The following is a 17,798-nucleotide window of genomic DNA, read 5'->3' on the forward strand; positions in this document are numbered from 1 at the left end:
ACCGGCGGTGCTCCGCGCGGCGCTGCTGGGCGCCAACCCGGGAGGCCGCCAGATCGAGGAAGCGGCCTGCCGGGTCGGCGCCCAGCAGCTCCGCACGAAGCACCGCCTCCTCAATCCAGCGCCGCGCTGCTGGGCGCTGACTCTGCAGACCGGCTCCTCGATCCGGCACTCTGCAGGACAGCTTTCTTTTGGGCAAGGAGTTTGCAAAGAGTTTAACAGCGCAGTCCTGTCCCTGCGCATTCGGAAGCAAGCCCTGGACTGCTCGGGGGGCCTTACTCCACTTCGGGCGAGGAGTGGGGGGCCCTAAGCATTGCCGTTTTCGGCGGCACGTGGGATCCGCGGGCGGGGGGCGCCTCAGCTCTGGCGTCTCTCCCCCGGGCTGTTTCCTTGGCAATGGGGAATAGAAGCCACGTCTCCCCCGGGAGCAGGAGAAAGGGCGGAAAGGCGAGAGCCGCCCGCAAGCCCCGGCGCCGCAAGCTCCTCAGTGGCTGCGAGTCTCTGGCAGCGCGATGCCGCAGTGGCTGCTCAGTCTCCTGCTCTCTCCAGTGTCCAGCACCGGCGCAGCTGGGCACCGACCCTGCAGGCTGCCTCCGGAACCCAGCAGCAGCAACGCTGGCTGCCGTAATTACAGTTAAAAAAAAATTAAAAAGACACCCCCCCGAAAATAAGCCATAGGCTTATTTTCTTGGGTAAAATAAATATAAGACGGTGTCTTAAAATGTGGGAAACACGGTAAGACTTTTTCAACCTTAGCTGTACTTAATGCAATACGTTTGGTAGCTATTTTTTCATTACACACACCAGTTGCTGATATATGTGAATTCATAAAGGCCAGTGTAGTTTTCCACAGAACTTGTTCGTTTCATCGAAGGTTATGGACAGTGCTATTTTTCTAGAAAAAGAGGTACCAAAACTCACTATGAATGCTTCCCTCGTTCTCTTAGAATGACAGGTTCCACCTGAGAGGTGCCAGAACTGAGTTCCATTGAGTTCTAGCTGAAAAAAAGCCCTGGTTGTGAAGAACACTCTAGGTTGAATGGTCAGTACATACTGAACACTGGTTAGAATCTAGCATGAAGTGCTGCTGAGTTGCAGAAAAATTGCATGGTGATCATCACCTTTATTAACAGTGATGGTTCACAAAATACAATAGTTGACAACACAAAGACATACTGGCTTTGGTAAGCCAGTAGCCAAATGTAGTGTGATAAAAATCCATTGTGTCAATTTAGTCCACCACGCACTGAATCTCTTGATGCATTGTAATTCAATGGTTTTACATTGCCAGCTTCCCTTTGAAGTTCCTTTGTTCAAAGATAGACACCATAAGGTCAGTCACTGAGTTCCCAGTGCCAAGTTGTCTGTTCTTTTATTAGTGGCCACTGTTAAAAGGGTACTTATTTCCATTTGTACTTCTCTGAATTTCCTTTCCTTTTGACCTCACAATTTACAGTATGTTGGTCCCTTCCATCTCTTCTGTGATTTTATACCAAAGTGTGACAAAATTGTTCCTTGTTTTACTAAACATGTACACACAACCCTCCCCCCCCCAAGAATTTCTGCTTGATTCTAATCTTGTCTATATGCAGAGTTGAGCACAGTGCAGAATGGTTTCAGGGGATTGTTCCCTTGGCTTCTCAACCCAAATTGGCAGCATTACCTTGGGTATGTTGGCACAAGCAAGATCTATGTGATTTTAACCACCAATGTTGCATACTGGTTGCAGAGCACTCTATGCTTGTTCTAAATGATGAATTGTACTCACATCTACACTACTGTACAGTCAGTTGCCTCACAGTAAAAACAGAGATACAGTGGTACCTCGGTTTAAGTACACAATTGATTCTGGAAGTCTGTACTTAACCTGAAGCGGTTAACCTGAAGCGAACTTTCCCATTGAAAGTAATGGAAAGTGGATTAATCCGTTCCAGACGGGTCCGCGGAGTACTTAAACTGAAAATACTCAAACCGAAGCGTACTTAAACCGAGGTATGGCTGTAATGCAAAAGTCCCCCCCCCCCAGTGGAATACTCTTTCTTCTGTTTAACTCATTGTCTTCAATTTGTAAAAACAAAGTAATGTATGAATTATATGCTGGCCACATCTACTCCAACTCTGCCCTGCGGGTCACTCAGAGGGCATCTAAATATAGGACCCCTCTTCACCAAATGGGCCAGTTTAGGATCCAAGCCCTGCTTTCACCAGAAATGGCATTAAGATTGTTCCCTTAGTTAACAAGGCTTAGAGACCACACAACAGAGTGGTAGCAGTTACTGAAAATTAGCTGAGGTGTTTTTGCTGGACTGTATTTCTTTCTGTCTTAATATGTCTACAAGGGGCTGAAGAGGCTGGTTCTTCAATGCTTCATTCCAAAACAAAAAGAAGAAACTTGAATGTGGGAGAGGGAACTGTGTTTAATTTAGTGCAAAGGTGAAACTTCAGCTGGGAAGATCAGAGCCGCCTGGTTGGGTCACCACAGTAACATATCCCACACGACTTTATCAATGGGTGGCCAATGAAAGCTTATCCTGTCTTATATCCTCCACGCTCCCCAGATCTGCCCAACTCTTAGGTTTTCAAAGGTTCAATGTTTCAAAGCATTGAATTCAGCACAAGAGGCCTTTGGTTTTCTATCAATTGCAAGCTGCTCAGTCAATGCCCCCCCCCTTTTTAAATCACCTCCTGTGTCTCTGAGGTTGTTAGGTTTCCTAGGAGGTAAAGAAAAATTAATTGATTGTTGAGGAAGATGTTAATAAAACAATGTTGCTTCTTTTACATTTAACGTTCAAAGCCTGCCAAGATCCAGCCCAGCTGCAGTAGCCCTTATTAAAATGTAAAGCAGAATGCAATGTCAGCTCTCCACTGAAGCAGCTTCGCATAGGACACCAGCCGCGAGGAGTCAGAAAGTCATTTTGACTTCCTCCAAAGAAAAGCGGCATCGTTTTCCTTTTCCTTCCCTTCCTCCTCCAGTGTATGCTGCAGAAAAAGCAGCTCCTACAGGGCCTAGCTGAACTCCTTAGTGCCCTCAACCTGTGATAGTCCAGCTACGTATTAATTGATTCATTAGAAATGCTTCTAAATCAGTGTTCACCAACCTGGCGATCTCCAGATATTTTGGACTGCAGCTATTTTGGAGAGCATATCTGTGCTTGCTAGAGCTGGCAGGAGTGTGTGGAGCACATCTGGAGGACATCAGGTTGGTGAAGACTGCTTCAGACTGCCCTTCATCCAGATAAAGAGAAATAAAACACTCAACTCCAATATAATACAGTTAAGGATAAAACAGCATCTTTGTCATAATTTTTTTAAATAAAAAAATGAGTGAGTTTTTAAAAAGCAGGAGGAACAGGCAGGATGCTCCTCAGTTTTCAGCCTTTGGAGTTTAAAACATCTGGGCAAATAAGTTTTGACCTGGCACTGAAGCGAAAAGCAATTTCTATCGTTTACTTATTTAAAGCATTTCGTACCTGCTCTTCATTGCAAGTGTAATTCTAAAGTTACAGATTAAAGCAAATCTGGATACGCCATTCAAGTACTGTACTAAAGAAGAGTCATAGAGTTTAAAACAGCCAAATGGAGCAGGTACCAGTTACTTTAACACTGCCTTACAATAACAGGAAAGCCTTCCTACCACCCTTATTCAAGATGCTGCTGAATCTGGCTTTCCAACAGCATGCTTTAGTAAGGACTTGAGCAGACCCCTTAGAAACACAGAAAGAGGCCAAACAGGAATTGGAAATTACTGGAGTGGATGAAATAATGGCTTTATCAATTGTGGCTATATGGGAGCTTTTTGTTCCAAGGCATTTATCCACTGATTACCCAGAGGATGTCCTGAACTTTGTCTGGTTGGCCACTGTGGCAAGCAGGATATTGGACTCTGGTCTGGTCCATAGGGCTGCTGTTTTGGCCTTTGCATGTAAAGTCCAGAGTCATCCCAGGTTCCTTGTGCCATTACAGAGGCAAAGGGATACATTGGGAAACTAAGCAAGCACCTCTTCTTAGCTGTATCTTTCATGGAGGAGAAAGGATGGGAATTATAGGATCCTAAAAGCTATCCAGTGAGTGCTCACTGGAAGGACAGATTGTGAAGCTGAGGCTCCAATACTTTGGCCACCTCATGAGAAGAGAAGACTCCCTGGAAAAGACCCTAATGTTGGGAAAGATGGAGGGCACAAGGAGAAGGGGGCAACAGAGGATGAGATGGTTGGACAGTGTTCTCCAAGCTACGAACATGAGTCTGACCAAACTGCGGGAGGCAGTGGAAGACAGGAGTGCCTGGCGTGCTCTGGTCCATGGGGTCACGAAGAGTCGGACACGACTAAACGACTAAACAACAAAAAGCTATCCAGGTCTCCACAGTTGTTAGAAGAGACGTGTGGCATGCCTGCTCGTCCCATGCCCACCACCCACATGTTAGCTAAGCTTGTCTGTAGAGGATCCTGCAGGGCTGTAAATCACAAGGGGGTCTTTCAGGTATAAAGCAGGCAGACACCCCACACTGGTTATGCACCCCAACATGTGAAACTCCAAACAATTACAGATATGTGGAGAATAATGCTGAGAACCGGCCTAAAGAGATTAAGTGTCAGAGATAAGCTTCTAAAATGGCTACAGCAGAAAAATCCATGGTCACCTTTCTCTTGAACTCAGATTACTAAACTTTAGCCCAGAGACTGATATTTCAACCACCAAATCCAGCTGGGAACTAGAATCCACCTTTTCCAATTTTGTTGGAACTTCGTTTTTGTTTTCTATCAAAAACTGACACCGTCATTTATACTGAAACACTGTCAAGTCTTGTTGAAGTTTGATTTCAGCAGTGTTGGCAGTGAGTCTGAGTGAATGGTTTTTGCCTGACTAGAACCTGATGTCTCGCTGGTACGACCATAGTAGGTTGTTGCTGGCCTGGGAAACTGATTGAGGTGGGTTATAGTATGAGATGTTGAACTGCCGCAGACTGATCTTATACTTCATATTTACCATTTTGGTGTAAATGAAATTAAGGCCTGGAGCCTTTCCTGTAAACAATCGCGCAGCTAGAGCTATTTCCATTTTGTTATTCCTTCCCTCCCCTCCCCTTCATCCTTGATTTTCATCTGTGGCATTACTCCCCCCACACACACTTTTAAGATTCCTAGTAGTATCTTTTGTAAACCCCTTTTCAGGGTGGCCATTGGCACCAGCCCATGCTGGAACCTCAGCGCCAACCATTTCCAGAAGATGGGGTTTGTGCCAGAAGTTGCGGGTGGTGACACAATTCCTCAAAACAGTCTGTGCTCCAAGAGATCTTCCTTGGAAACAAGACTACCTTAGCAAGGGCTCTGACACCACGGTGCTCATTTTGACGGCAATGTGTGCCCTGGCCTGGACGGTGACCTTGGTGAAGCATGGCCTCCAGCCCAGTCCTCAGAGTCTAGGCATGCCGCGGGTTTTGTGAGCAATATCCGTTCGGCTCCTGAGGGTATGTTTATGTTTCTCATATGAAAATAGGGAATCTGAGGTTACTGTTGTGCTGGAAAAATGTCAAGACTCAATTGGCAATATCCCACTAAACCACAAGTTTGCAGGAGGAAAAAACCAAAACCCTCACATTTTCAAAACCATGTCTGTATGCTTTTAAAGAAAATATATACAATCTAGGTCAAGTCTTGCTCGTATTATGGTGGTGGCAGTCCTGAAAATAATTGAAATGTGGAAATACTACTCCCATGCTGTTCGGTGAATGAAGGGGAAAACAAATCTTTATTATTCTAGAGTTCACATAATTTATAGGAACGCTATTGTCTTTCCTACCCCTTAACCCGTGCCCCCTATTTCTTTCTTTTTCTTTTTTAAAAAGCCCGATTTAGCTCTCAGATATGTTTTATTGTTTGAGGGAACATGTGTTTTACAGACTTGTCATATGAAAACGATTAAAAAGAGGAACTGGAGCAATAACAATAAGTCACGTAACCATGGTATGGTTAATCCCCAAAGTTTGACTATTAAACTGCTGCTTCTAGTGGATGTGAAACCAGATCTCATCATGCAGTGTTAGCTTTTTGGCAGCAATTTTTTATTGGGATGCAAAAGTTTTTTTGTTTTTTTTTCCTAAAAAGGCTATTCATATCATATATTGTTGGCTCAGAAAACAGATTCTGTATCCAGGTTGACTCTGTTCCAACAGGTTTTAGGTAGTGGAATGAGGATGGCCTGGATCTGTACAAATACGCTAAATTTTGAGTTGCAAAATCAGAGGTTTGTTGATGCCTCTTGACACGTTTATTCACTATTTTATGAGTGTGTTGCAAAACACACACTTCTGTGTACAATGAGTCAAGCTTTTGACTAGGCTTGTGAAGGTAGCAGTGCATCACTTCACTTTATGAAGGTGCCAGTAGTAGAAGATGATCTCACTAACTATGTATGCTGCAGTTCAGCAAAAAAGGAAAATGTAAAGTTATATTTTAAAATTTGACTTTTTGCATAGGGTCGTTCCACACAGTGCTGCTTTGTGTAGTGTTCACATGACACCTTTAGGAAATCAAAATGCCCCCCCCATTTAATTTGCATTTAGTGTTTCAACAGTTTTTTGTTTTAAAAAGACTTTTCTACATTAAGAGTAAATGGGAAAAAATATGGGGCAGCATTCTGATGAGGACAATGTTAAGAGGACACTGTGCAAAACCTACATGCATGACAAGCACCAAGACCACAATTAATAGCTATATGGAAACCTATATACTGTACGGTAGTATTAAGCTAGTATCAAAAGCAACTAGAAATAATATTAAATCCTTAATGACCTTCCGTTTTCTTCCAAGTTAAAAATCTTTTCAGTGATTGAAATTTAGCTTTTTAAAAATAATAATGATGTGGCTTTGAAATTTCTTTCAAGCAATTGAACCAAAGAGCACAGTTGGTTTCACCCTGGGCTCCTATTATTGTGCTTTGCCTCTGACCTCTATCTGCTTTGGGAGATTTAGGGCTGGTGACATTTTAAACAAGTTGAATCTTGTTTAAGAGAATCTTGTGAATTTGACTGATTTTAAATGCATAAGTCTTTTTCTTTGGGGGGAGGGGAAGTATAGTTCTGTGTTGAATAAGTTTATGCAAACCCCCCACCCCTAGTATCTGTATGGGATTTCCCAGTGCAAGTCCCAATAAATACCGGTAACATTTCCCAATGTGCCATAATCATGACTACTAAGGTCCTTGTTTAATTCTTACTTGTGTTTCTGACCACACTTTTTTTTCTTTTGTTCCCCTTCTTTTTCTCCCTCTAGCTGGCCTGCCATTTCTGATAATCGAAACAAGCACAATCCCACCCTATAAGCGGGGATTTTACTGTAACGATGAAAGCATTCGCTACCCTCTGAAAAGTGGAGAGACCATCAACGATGCTGTCCTTTGTGCTGCAGGCATTCTTATAGCCATACTTGCTGTAAGTAGGACAAAACCACTGTGGTTTCATTTCAGCTCCCTGTACTATAAAAATAAACACCCAGTACCAAACAACATGCCTATTTTTTCTGTTCTGTTTTTCTTATATTGATTTTTCATAAATAAAAGTTAGGATGTTGACTAATCAAATGTTAGTGGTTCTAAATACTTTGTTACTGAAAAAGGTTGATGTCTTTGTAGAATTAACCCAAACCAGATCGTACCTTAAACTGAAATCTTCAAACAATTTATTATGGAATAGTCCTCTGAACACACCAAAGTGGGGACCTGCCTTTTGGTTGTTACCCCGTCAGGGTCATGTGCACTGCTGATAATGCAGCATTGAAAATGATAAACTTTTGAAGGAAGTGACTTGTGGCCTCCATAGCTGCCAAGTATCCCATTTCCGCTGGGAAAACCCCTTTTTTCTTACCGTTTCCCAGCGGTCTCCCGTTTAGTGAAAAATCCCGGTATTGTCCCTTAAATCGGCTTCTGCCCGGCGGCCATTTTTCTGGTGCCGCTTTGCCCTTCTATGGGCACCAGAAAATGGCGGCGCCGGCGCCGGAAGTCGCTTTTACGTGTTTCCGGTCATGCACGGAAGTGACTTCCGGCGCTGGCGCCGCCATTTTCTGGTGCCCATAGAAGGGCGAAGCGCCACCGGAAGTTGCGTCACGCAACTTCCGGTCATGCACGCGCTGCCGATCCCGGATCTTTACGTCCCGGACTTGGCAGGTATGGTGGGCTCACTGGCTTTGAGAAAATAGCTTTCAGTATAGCCACCACACTCAAATCACACTGCAGACCAAATTAATCTGTATATTAGTTGATTCAAGAAGCTATGATATTATCCAGTGATAGAAATTAGCCAGGTGCCAGGTGCATTTTGTGTCTGGCACGAGTCCAATTGCAAGCACATGGAGATCTTTGGATGCCAGGTTGACGACTGACATCTTCATTTGGCTTTCTTAAGCAGGTAAGCAGAAGAGCTCATTTATTGTATTTATATCCCATCCTACATGGTACAACTCCTCCTCAGTTAATCTCTACAACAACCCTGCGAGGTAGGTTAATAGGCTGTGACTGACTCCAAGGTGAGCTTCATGACTGAGTGGGGGATTTGAACCATGATCTCCCAAGTCCTAGTCCACCACTCTAACCATCCCACCACATTGGCTTCCTAGAGTTCTTCTGCTATGGAGCAGCTCTATAAATTATGTAAATAAATACAGGAAAAGCAAAATGTCGCTTAGAGAAGGATATGAAATATTTTTCTGGAAGCTTGAATTTTTTTTATACTGGATTGTTTTATTTGATGTTTCAATGTGTTGTAAACCGCTTGGAGATTCCCCCCCCCCTTTAAAATGTAAAGTGGTGTAGAAATGAGATAATAATAATAAGAACCACAATAATAGTAACAAACACCACTGCTGGGGGGAGAATGGTGCCTAGACATACCATAACCCAGACCTAAGGTGCCATTTGGCGATTAGCTTATATAGCTGAGTTTCTAACACTGCACCCACCACATGCTTATCATTGTGTGAGTGGGGAGGCTGTGCTTGCTCCCACTGCCGCCTTAGCCATGACCTTGGTGGTCTGGCCTTGCTGCTGTCCATGCATTGCTCTGAAAGTTTGAAGCAGGCAGCCTGCTTACATGTGTAGGCCATGTGTATAGTCTAGAAAAGGCATCCCCAGACTTCAGTCCTCCAGATGTTTTGGACTACAGTCCCCACCATCCCTGACTACTGGTCCTGTTAGCTAGGGATCATGGGAGTTGTAGGCCAAAACATCTGGAGGGCCGCAGTTTGGGGATGCCTGGTCTAGAACGCCTGAATGATCAGGGTGGTAAATTGTGTGAAGAGTCTATTCATATACTGCAGGTGCCCTAGTTCAGACAGTGTGAATGGCAACAAGGCTGCACCAGCCAGGGATGAGGCCACTGGGGCGCAACCCTGCTCTCCCAGTCCCTAAAATTAACTCTGTGAGCCATAATATCTGAAGAGGGCTCTTCAGCACAGATGCTGTGAACTACAGCTCCCTTCAGCGCCAGCCAGCAAAACCAATGGTCAGGGACGGCCGGAGTTGTGGCATGCAACATCTGGAGAACACAACAGTTGCTAGGCGGCCTCTACTGTATGAAGAGCATGATTAGTTATCCAATCCAGAAGTACGCTGGAAACAAAGTCCGTGTTGGGGACAAAACGTTCCTTCCAAAACCATACAAGTAAGCCAAATCCCATAAATTTCATTGAACAACCAAAGTAGGAGACATTTTCCAGCTCAGCAACTACGTGCTTGTTTGGCAAAAAATTAGTGTCTTGAAGGATTTGGTGTACATTGTCTGCATTCTGGTACGCTTTGTGGTATTTACATATCCCGTATTTCATGTTGGGTTGTGAAGAATGTTCTGCTTTGCAGCCAGCCACTGACTGCCTGGAACAGTTTTGCAGACAGTATTAGGTTTTGATATCTACTAAGGAGGCAGATTTTGAAAGGAAATTTGAAACTTGGGAGGCCGAAGGGAAGGGGCAACAACGTCTGTGTTCCCAGCATTCTTTGCATTAAGATAGATAATTCTGTTTGCATGTTCTTTTCTTTTGGATCTCTGCTAACATGTTCTCATTATTGAAAAAGATTCTGCTTCATGGAGAGGGGGCAACTGGATATTTCTTTTTCAGTAAATGGAGGCATATTCTCAGCCCAGGCTTATGAATGGAGGTTGCTCATATGGTTGCATTGATGACCACTTTACGAACTGAGAAGTTCAGTTCAAATATGATGCCAAACTATGATCTGGTGCTAAGAAAACAAATCTAGAGGAACCTTGTGTTTGTGTGTTGGGCTGAAAACTGTAGTTTGTTGTTACCTCCAACCTGGCAAACTCTGGTTTGCATTTTCTCTACAAACTAGGAATAAACCCTGGTTTGCATGGCAAGTCGAAGCTACGGTGTGGTTGTATCGGCAAGCTGTGGTTTGTTGAAAACAGGAAGTAATGAGGGAAGAGGAGGAGAGGGAGCAGTTGAACCTGAGGTTTATTTTCCTAGCACTAAACCATGGTTTGGTACTACATGTGAAATAAGGCATAGGAAAGAAGAGTTGTACTTCTAAGTAAACCAAGAGTTTACACATAGTTTCCATGAAGGTCTAAATTACAGTTGGCTCAGGGAATGTAAGAGTGTTCCTGCCCCACAACATCTGCATTGGTGACATTTCTGTGTTTGAGGGGTGAGGTAAGAAATGGGATTGAAAATTTGTTCAGCTGAATGCGATTGGGAGCCCTTCATGATGAGCTGGACTCACCTCAGACCTTATTGCTGAAAGCAGGGAAGCTCAAGGGTAGAATGGGAGCAGGGGACTGGCACATGCAAGGATGTTGGGGAGGGGAAGCCTGGCACATGTTCTTCCTGCACTCTCTCTCATGATTGGAATTTCCTTTTTATACCAGAAATCATTATAACATTCTTATAGAATTATTGTTATTTGCAGAATAATTGTTTTAAACGGGTCTCAGATTTGTTAGCATCTAGAGAGGAGACCATTCTCGAGCTTCCCAAATGAAGAGTGGAAATAATAATATATGCCAGCAAGTATTTCCTTTGACAACTTCTCTTGTTTGAACATGGCCTACTCCTGACAGTTGTAGGTTCTGTCCTTCAGGACTTTGAGGACATTCTTCAAAATTCTAAGTTGTATAGCAGGCTAAGACCATGCGTAAGGCCCGACGCGTTAAGAAAGGTAATTTCACCAGTCACATAATTTTAACACGCAGATCGCATATACTATTGATTGTGACTTTTAGCCTAGTCCCACTCATTTCTCCCTCTGTCTACAAGCCAAGTTCCTGATGCTTCAAGTGATGTAAAATAAAATAAAAACAAAATACAACACAACGGCAGAGAGCAATCTATAGCAAAACCCTTGTTTGTGGCGTCCCAGAGTTTTGTGTGCTTGGGTTGGCCAACCATTGTGTTAGGTCTGCCCAACCTTTATGTGACTCCCCAACCCCCACTTCCATTCTAGGTTTCTTTGCTTCACGGCTATTAAAACTTCCTCCTGCCATTATTTGTCAACAAAGTCTGTTCCTACTAAGTGCTCTATCAACTAAATAGCCCCAATAACCAGTTATTTTTGCATTCAAAGAGAAAATGAATAAACCTATAAACAAGAAGGAATTTTATCCTGCAGGGGAACTTTCCCATTATAGAAAGGCCATAAATGAAAGTGAAAAAGCTTTTCATTTCCATGTTATTGCCTAACATACCGTCATTTGGGCTCCTTGCAGAATCTGCTTCTGATCAGGAGCAAGCCAGTGGTGTGTATTATTAGTGTTGAAAATGTGGCTGGAAACATAATCAGCTGACTATATAATCCGTCAACTTTCTAACAAAAAATGGCAGGCTAATTAAAAACTGGGGGCGGGGGTGGGGGTGGGGAAAGAAAGAAAACCCTGGCAACTCTGACGTAAAATAGCCAACTCTACTATTTTTGCTGCTTTCCCAACAAAAGCAACCAGGTATGGAAAATACAAAACAATACAGCACTTTTATTGTGGAGAATTGCCAATCTTATCAAGCATGCAAAGAAATGGATTTAGAATTTTTATTTTTTATTTATGATGGGAGAAGATAGGGAAAATTTGTCGTATTTTTAGTATCATATCAATAAATATACATGTAAAATTGCCACACACCAGAAGCTACATTATGCAGGCATACAGGCAGACCTAGAAACAACAAGAAAACGCCATGCATGAAGTAAACGTTCACTTTCTCTCTATCAGAAGTGGGGAACTTCTGTCCCCCCAACATGTTCTTGGACTCCTTCCATCAGCAACTAATCAGGATTGGTCAGGAATGATGGGAGTTGTAGTCCAGCAACATCTGGAGGGACACAACATCCTCATTCCTGTTCTATTCCATAGCACCAACAATTTTCAATTTATAAAGCTGTTTAAATTCATATATACCATACCATCTAGGAAAACAGTTTTTCACCAAGGTGAGCTTTTAACTCTCATTCTGCACATACATATATTTCCCACCACCACCCAGAAGGCATTACTTAGACACCAGGATTATTGTAGCACAACTGGAATTCACCCTAAATTCACTGAGTACTAATTATTCCCTTGAAATTTGATGTATTTGCTTTTCAAACACTCCATAAGGGCATTGGGGGACAATAAGCAAGACAATCATTTTCACACTGCTAACCCTTTATTTTATATAGTGTCATCAATAGACTCCCTCGTCTAGAGCAAAAGGTCTAGGTCATGTTTTATGGGGCTTGCAAGGCCCACAAAGTTCTTGTTAAGTAAATACCAGAGGCTGTGACCTTTGTCTCCATCAGTACATGGGAGGATATGAATGCACAAGACCCTTGAGATACTAATTGCCTTAGGGGATTGTGCTTTCCAGACCTCCCCTAAATATTCCCAAATCTTATCCCACATTGTATTTCTTTTACTTTAGAAAATGTGGCTTGGTTTGACCTTTCAGGACCTCATGTTATCCACAAGTCATGGCTGCAAACTTCTATGCAAACTTCTACTTACTGGCCAACTAGTAAAGTCTCACATTTGTGACTGATGGCCCTTCTCTCTTCACATTTCAGTAAATAAGCAATGCCTGGTCCCCTATTGGCATCTATACCCGACTTCGTCTCCTGTAAGAAAAGTTCATCTTGTACAAAGGAGACATGTGACCTTTTGCTCCTTAAGTACACAAATCCTATGCATGCTTACATGGGAATGTATCCTGTTATACATAGTAGGACTTGTTTCTACGTAAACATGTATCTCCTCAATTATACAGAGCCTTTTCTGTTCTCTAAAGAGGTGAATTTCACCTTAGCAGAGTAAAGGCACTACCAGTGCACCGTAAATTTGAACCAGTGACCTAGTGAAAGTGAAAGTTAGCCTACTTCCTCATGTCTCTCTGACTTTTAGCCTCTTAAAAGTTTTGTTTGAAGCAAAAATAGAAACAGTTGCACTTAGTAGAGTCAAAATCATTGCAAACAAAACAGGGAGAAGTGTGTTTAATTTATTTAAATCTCCCCATCCTAGTAGATGCTTGGGGGGGGGGGATTTCACAGTAACTTGAAAATGAAGCATGATTGGCGGTGGTCAGGAGAGATTGCAAGGGTGACTGAATAATAGAAACTAATTGCACAGAGACCCTTCAAGGATTTGATGAAAACAGATTTGCAGCCATGCTTTCCAAATACTGGGCCATTTTGCACTTTGTCCCTTACCAGCTTTGCTCCCCTTTAAGCGCTTCCAGCAGTTCACACCACATGCATACTACTTGCTGGAGACACAAGTCAGAAGAGGAGCTTAATATCTTTAAGACTTGTTTATTCAGGATGAAGTTTCAGCTTTTGCACATCTGTGCTGAATTAGTTGCTTGAGCTTTCTCCCCCCCCTTTTCTTTTTAATCAAGGACAGCGTTGCCAAAAGAACAAGTTTATCCTACTTCGGCTTCTCATTAAAGGTCCGGCCCTGATTTCAGCTAAAGCAGGACGGGTCATGACTACACACTGTTGTGCTGGTGGGGGGCTGAAGTCTCCAATTTACAGTCTGCTACATCTGTGCAATTACCAGGACCACCAGCAGTGAGAGAAAATATTAATCCCTAGACTTTGTTGGCCCTGGTCAAAATATTCCCATGTCTATCTCAGGACAGGCATCTATGGTTTAAGAGGCTCCATGTGTTAGGGATAAAATGGTGGAGCACTTATTGTTACGCTCTTTCCCTAATTCAGTTTGTTATGGTGACCCACGTTTGTATGGAGCGAAAGGCTCAACCACTGTAAAATGCAGATTTCCAGTTGTTTTTTGTTTTGTTTTTTACATTGATCATTTGCATCCACATCCCAGGACAGCTGGGAAGCATATAATCTCCTCAGAAGCGGCTGAACACATGTGCATCTCATATTATACATATACATATTTGTACTTTTTGAATGCTATGCTCCTACAGGCCACTTTTGCTTGTGCATATGTGGTGGAAATGCATTCCCAAGTGTCCACAAAAGCCACAGGGGATTTGTAAGAGACTCATCCTCCAGTCAATGAGCAATAGGGAAAAGAAACTGATGCTACGGTTGTCGGTGAGAGGCCCTGGCTGTAAATAACTATTAGAGGCCATCTGGCAAATTAATTGCATTCTGCCAAAGGAGGAGATGCCGAGATTCAGATGCTTTTATTCTCCCCACATGCAAACATAGGCCCTGGCCAATCGCCTGCATTTGAAGATGGTCCAAAAGTTGAGATAAGCCATCAGCTATGCAGCACTTGTGTTCTCCAGGGCCTGCATGTGATTCTGGAGCAGGTTAGCTCCTAAACCTAGACAGCCTGGGTGAAGCCCCAGGGACCGCAATATTAATTTCCGTTTGGGGGGGAAATGTGACGACACAACTCTTCAGTATGTGCCATTTTTCTGCCGACTAAACAAAAGAAACTCAACTAGCAAGCCCACACTTCTTCTAGACACTCTTCCATGAAGTAGCCATGAATGCTTATAATTTAAGTGAATCCCTGTCCCTTTCTCCTCTTTCCCATCCCCACCCAACTGTCACATTCTACCTCCATTTCTGAATATTCATTCAGTTTCAGGTTTTGCACCTTACAATACAAACCTTCCCAAACCAGGCAACCCAGTTTCCTGTAGTTAGTCTCCTCAGTACCTCTTATGTCTGCAGCCTTTAAACTTTGCATTTTTTTGGTCCTGTAAACTGGATTGCTTGCTACCCTCTAGGGGTCTTCCTTTGCCTCACCCCCATGCGGTTCTAAGCAAAATACTCAGAATACTACACTAAGTTTTTGCTTGTGACACATTATTAATAACTATTATTCTTGTAAATCTATTAATAACTCTTATTCTTGTAAATCTTATAATCAACAAAACAGACACCCCCCTTCTATAAAATATCTATAAGAGAGCTATCCATTTCCTTCTTTTCTTTTGTGGATAAACCTGCAAGGAAGCTGTTGGGTGGTGTGACATGTGAAAAGCAATCCTTTCTGGACCTTCTTAGCATCCTTATTTTAGCATGTTGCCTGCATGCCGTTTGTAGCTGGGCAACAATCTTGAAAAAACAACAATACTCCATCCCCCAGAAGCATTACAATATTAAAAAAATTGTGTTTCCATATCTAGTGAAGCAGGCTTAGTTGCTCTTCATAGTTATTTCCTTGTTTTGCTTAATTAGTATATTAAGCTAAATAACTTTATAGGTTCATTTTAGTGATACTAGTTGGTACACAAAGATTTTGTGGTGAAGGGGAGAAAAGTAAAGTAGAAAGAATGTGTGTGTGTGTGTCTGTATTTGGCAATGTTTCCATGCTGAGAGTAATACTACTGGCTGTTTCAGAGATTGATTTGCATGAGGGCATTTTTCTGGCCATTGAATGTATATATTCTTCTATTAGCCAGAATGAAAAACATGTAGAAGGAGGGGGAGTGGGAGGAAAGGAACCTATTTTATTACAGAGGTATAAAAACAGTGAAGTAATTAATAAAATCCTAAAAATGTAAAACCAGAGCTCAAAAAACCTACTTGGGTAATGTGACAAAGAACAATTTAAGCTTTTTGCCTCTTTCCTAGAGGTGTGACATTTGGAATTGATTTCACAGCCTGATTTTCATTAAACTGCCTTTAAAAGCTTGAGATTATAAGAAGCCAGGAAACCAAGTTCATAATGATGATTGATAGCATTAGTGTCAGGTCTAGAACATTCCCTCTAGATGTGGCACAGGAAATACTTACAGTGTGTGGTTCAAGGGTTCTTGGGTCGTGCTCCCAGAAACATGCTGCATTGTAGGAAGAGCAACAGAAAAGTGTGTGCAGGTATGAACTGCGTTTCCCACAGTTTTAGGAAATTATAACGAGAACCATTTTGCTCTTTATGCAGTCAAGCAAGGAACTACAGCTAATCCTGGAATCTGGCCAATTGTAACTATGCTGATCACATGCAAAAGGTGCACATTTAGACAATTTAGGATGAGATCTAAAATGTAATAGCTGAAGCAGAAAATGTCTGCATATTCCCACCCTCAGTAACCTAGAAAAAGGTAAAGCAACCCAGTTTCTTCCTTGCTCGCTGCCTTGTGCCCTGCACACAACCCAGGGTAACTGTTCTTGTAGCAGTCAGCAACTTGTGACCCTCCTTTCCCCCCTTTGAATGATCCCAGTGGAGTCACAAGCGAAATAAGCTTGCTATCTGTGAGATCCACAAAACTGTTTGCTCCATCTACCAGGTTCCCATGCTTAACAAGTTGAGGAATGCTGATGTATTGGAGAACAACCTATGCTCCCCCAGGAATGTATATGCAGTTCCAACCTACCTCACCTAAGAGTTGAGAAGGAGCCTAATCTTCCATCCGTCCAGAGATTAGAAAAGTGTGATATAAATTAACAAAATATTATTGGACAGTGGCCAGATCTAGACACATCAAAGAAGTGTTTCAGTTAAAAGCGTTGTAAACTTTGTATGAGAAATCAGGTTGGCGAAAACAGAACTCCACAGCGCTATCTGGTGTCACCGTGTCATAATGGATATACAACACATTTGTTGTTGTTTAGTCGTTTAGTCGTGTCCGACTCTTCGTGACCCCATGGACCATAGCACGCCAGGCACTCCTGTCTTGCACTGCCTCCCGCAGTTTGGTCAAACTCATGTTCGTAGCTTCGAGAACACTGTCCAACCATCTTGTCCTCTGTCGTCCCCTTCTCCTAGTGCCCTCAATCTTTCCCAACATCAGGGTCTTTTCCAAGGATTCTTCTCTTCTCTTGAGGTGGCCAAAGTATTGGAGCCTCAGCTTCACGATCTGTCCTTCCAGGGAGCACTCAGGGCTGATTTCCTTCAGAATGGATAGGTTTGATCTAACCTATCCATACAACACATATAAAGCGCTTTTTCTTTGCCAGTATAGCTGAGTCTAATGTTTCGAAGATCATACAGGCCTAAGAGGGCAATCTAAACCCATGGTCACCAGTGACAGGGTTTGATGGATCATCATGGTCACATCACCGCACCACTTGTGCTGACCAGGAGCAAAGAACCACCACCCCAACCTCAGAAAAACGTTGTCTTGCTGTGTCAGCTCTCAGGCTAATACAACAAAGAGGACTGGGTTGGGCCTGTTGCTGTCTTGTGATGGCACCAGAACTGGCTCTCCCAACCCCTCATGATGTGTTTATCCCAAAGAAGCCATTAATGTCAGTCAAAGAGGAAAACCTTGGCTTCTGCTTGTGGTTTGTCTGGAGGGAAATTACGAGCCTGGGATCAGATAACACAAGCTAGACAATAGCTTGCTTCCCAGGAGGATTGGGGAAGGAGCAAAGCATCTGTGATTTCAGCAGCACACCTT

The 17,798-nt window shown here is 42.9% G+C and overlaps 1 protein-coding gene across 1 annotated transcript in view; it reads left to right on the forward strand.

Annotated features, from left to right (window-relative positions):
• The window catches only part of PLPP3 (phospholipid phosphatase 3), a 68,646-nt gene that overhangs the window by 28,885 nt on the left and 21,963 nt on the right, over positions 1-17,798 (forward strand). Inside the window, exon 2 of the mRNA XM_035121564.2 lies at positions 7,269-7,426. Coding sequence (XP_034977455.1) covers positions 7,269-7,426 — 158 coding nt within the window. The remainder of the gene's footprint in view (positions 1-7,268; positions 7,427-17,798) is intronic.

Source organism: Zootoca vivipara, chromosome 7 (assembly GCF_963506605.1).
Source record: "Zootoca vivipara chromosome 7, rZooViv1.1, whole genome shotgun sequence".
Taxonomy (NCBI): domain Eukaryota; kingdom Metazoa; phylum Chordata; class Lepidosauria; order Squamata; family Lacertidae; genus Zootoca; species Zootoca vivipara.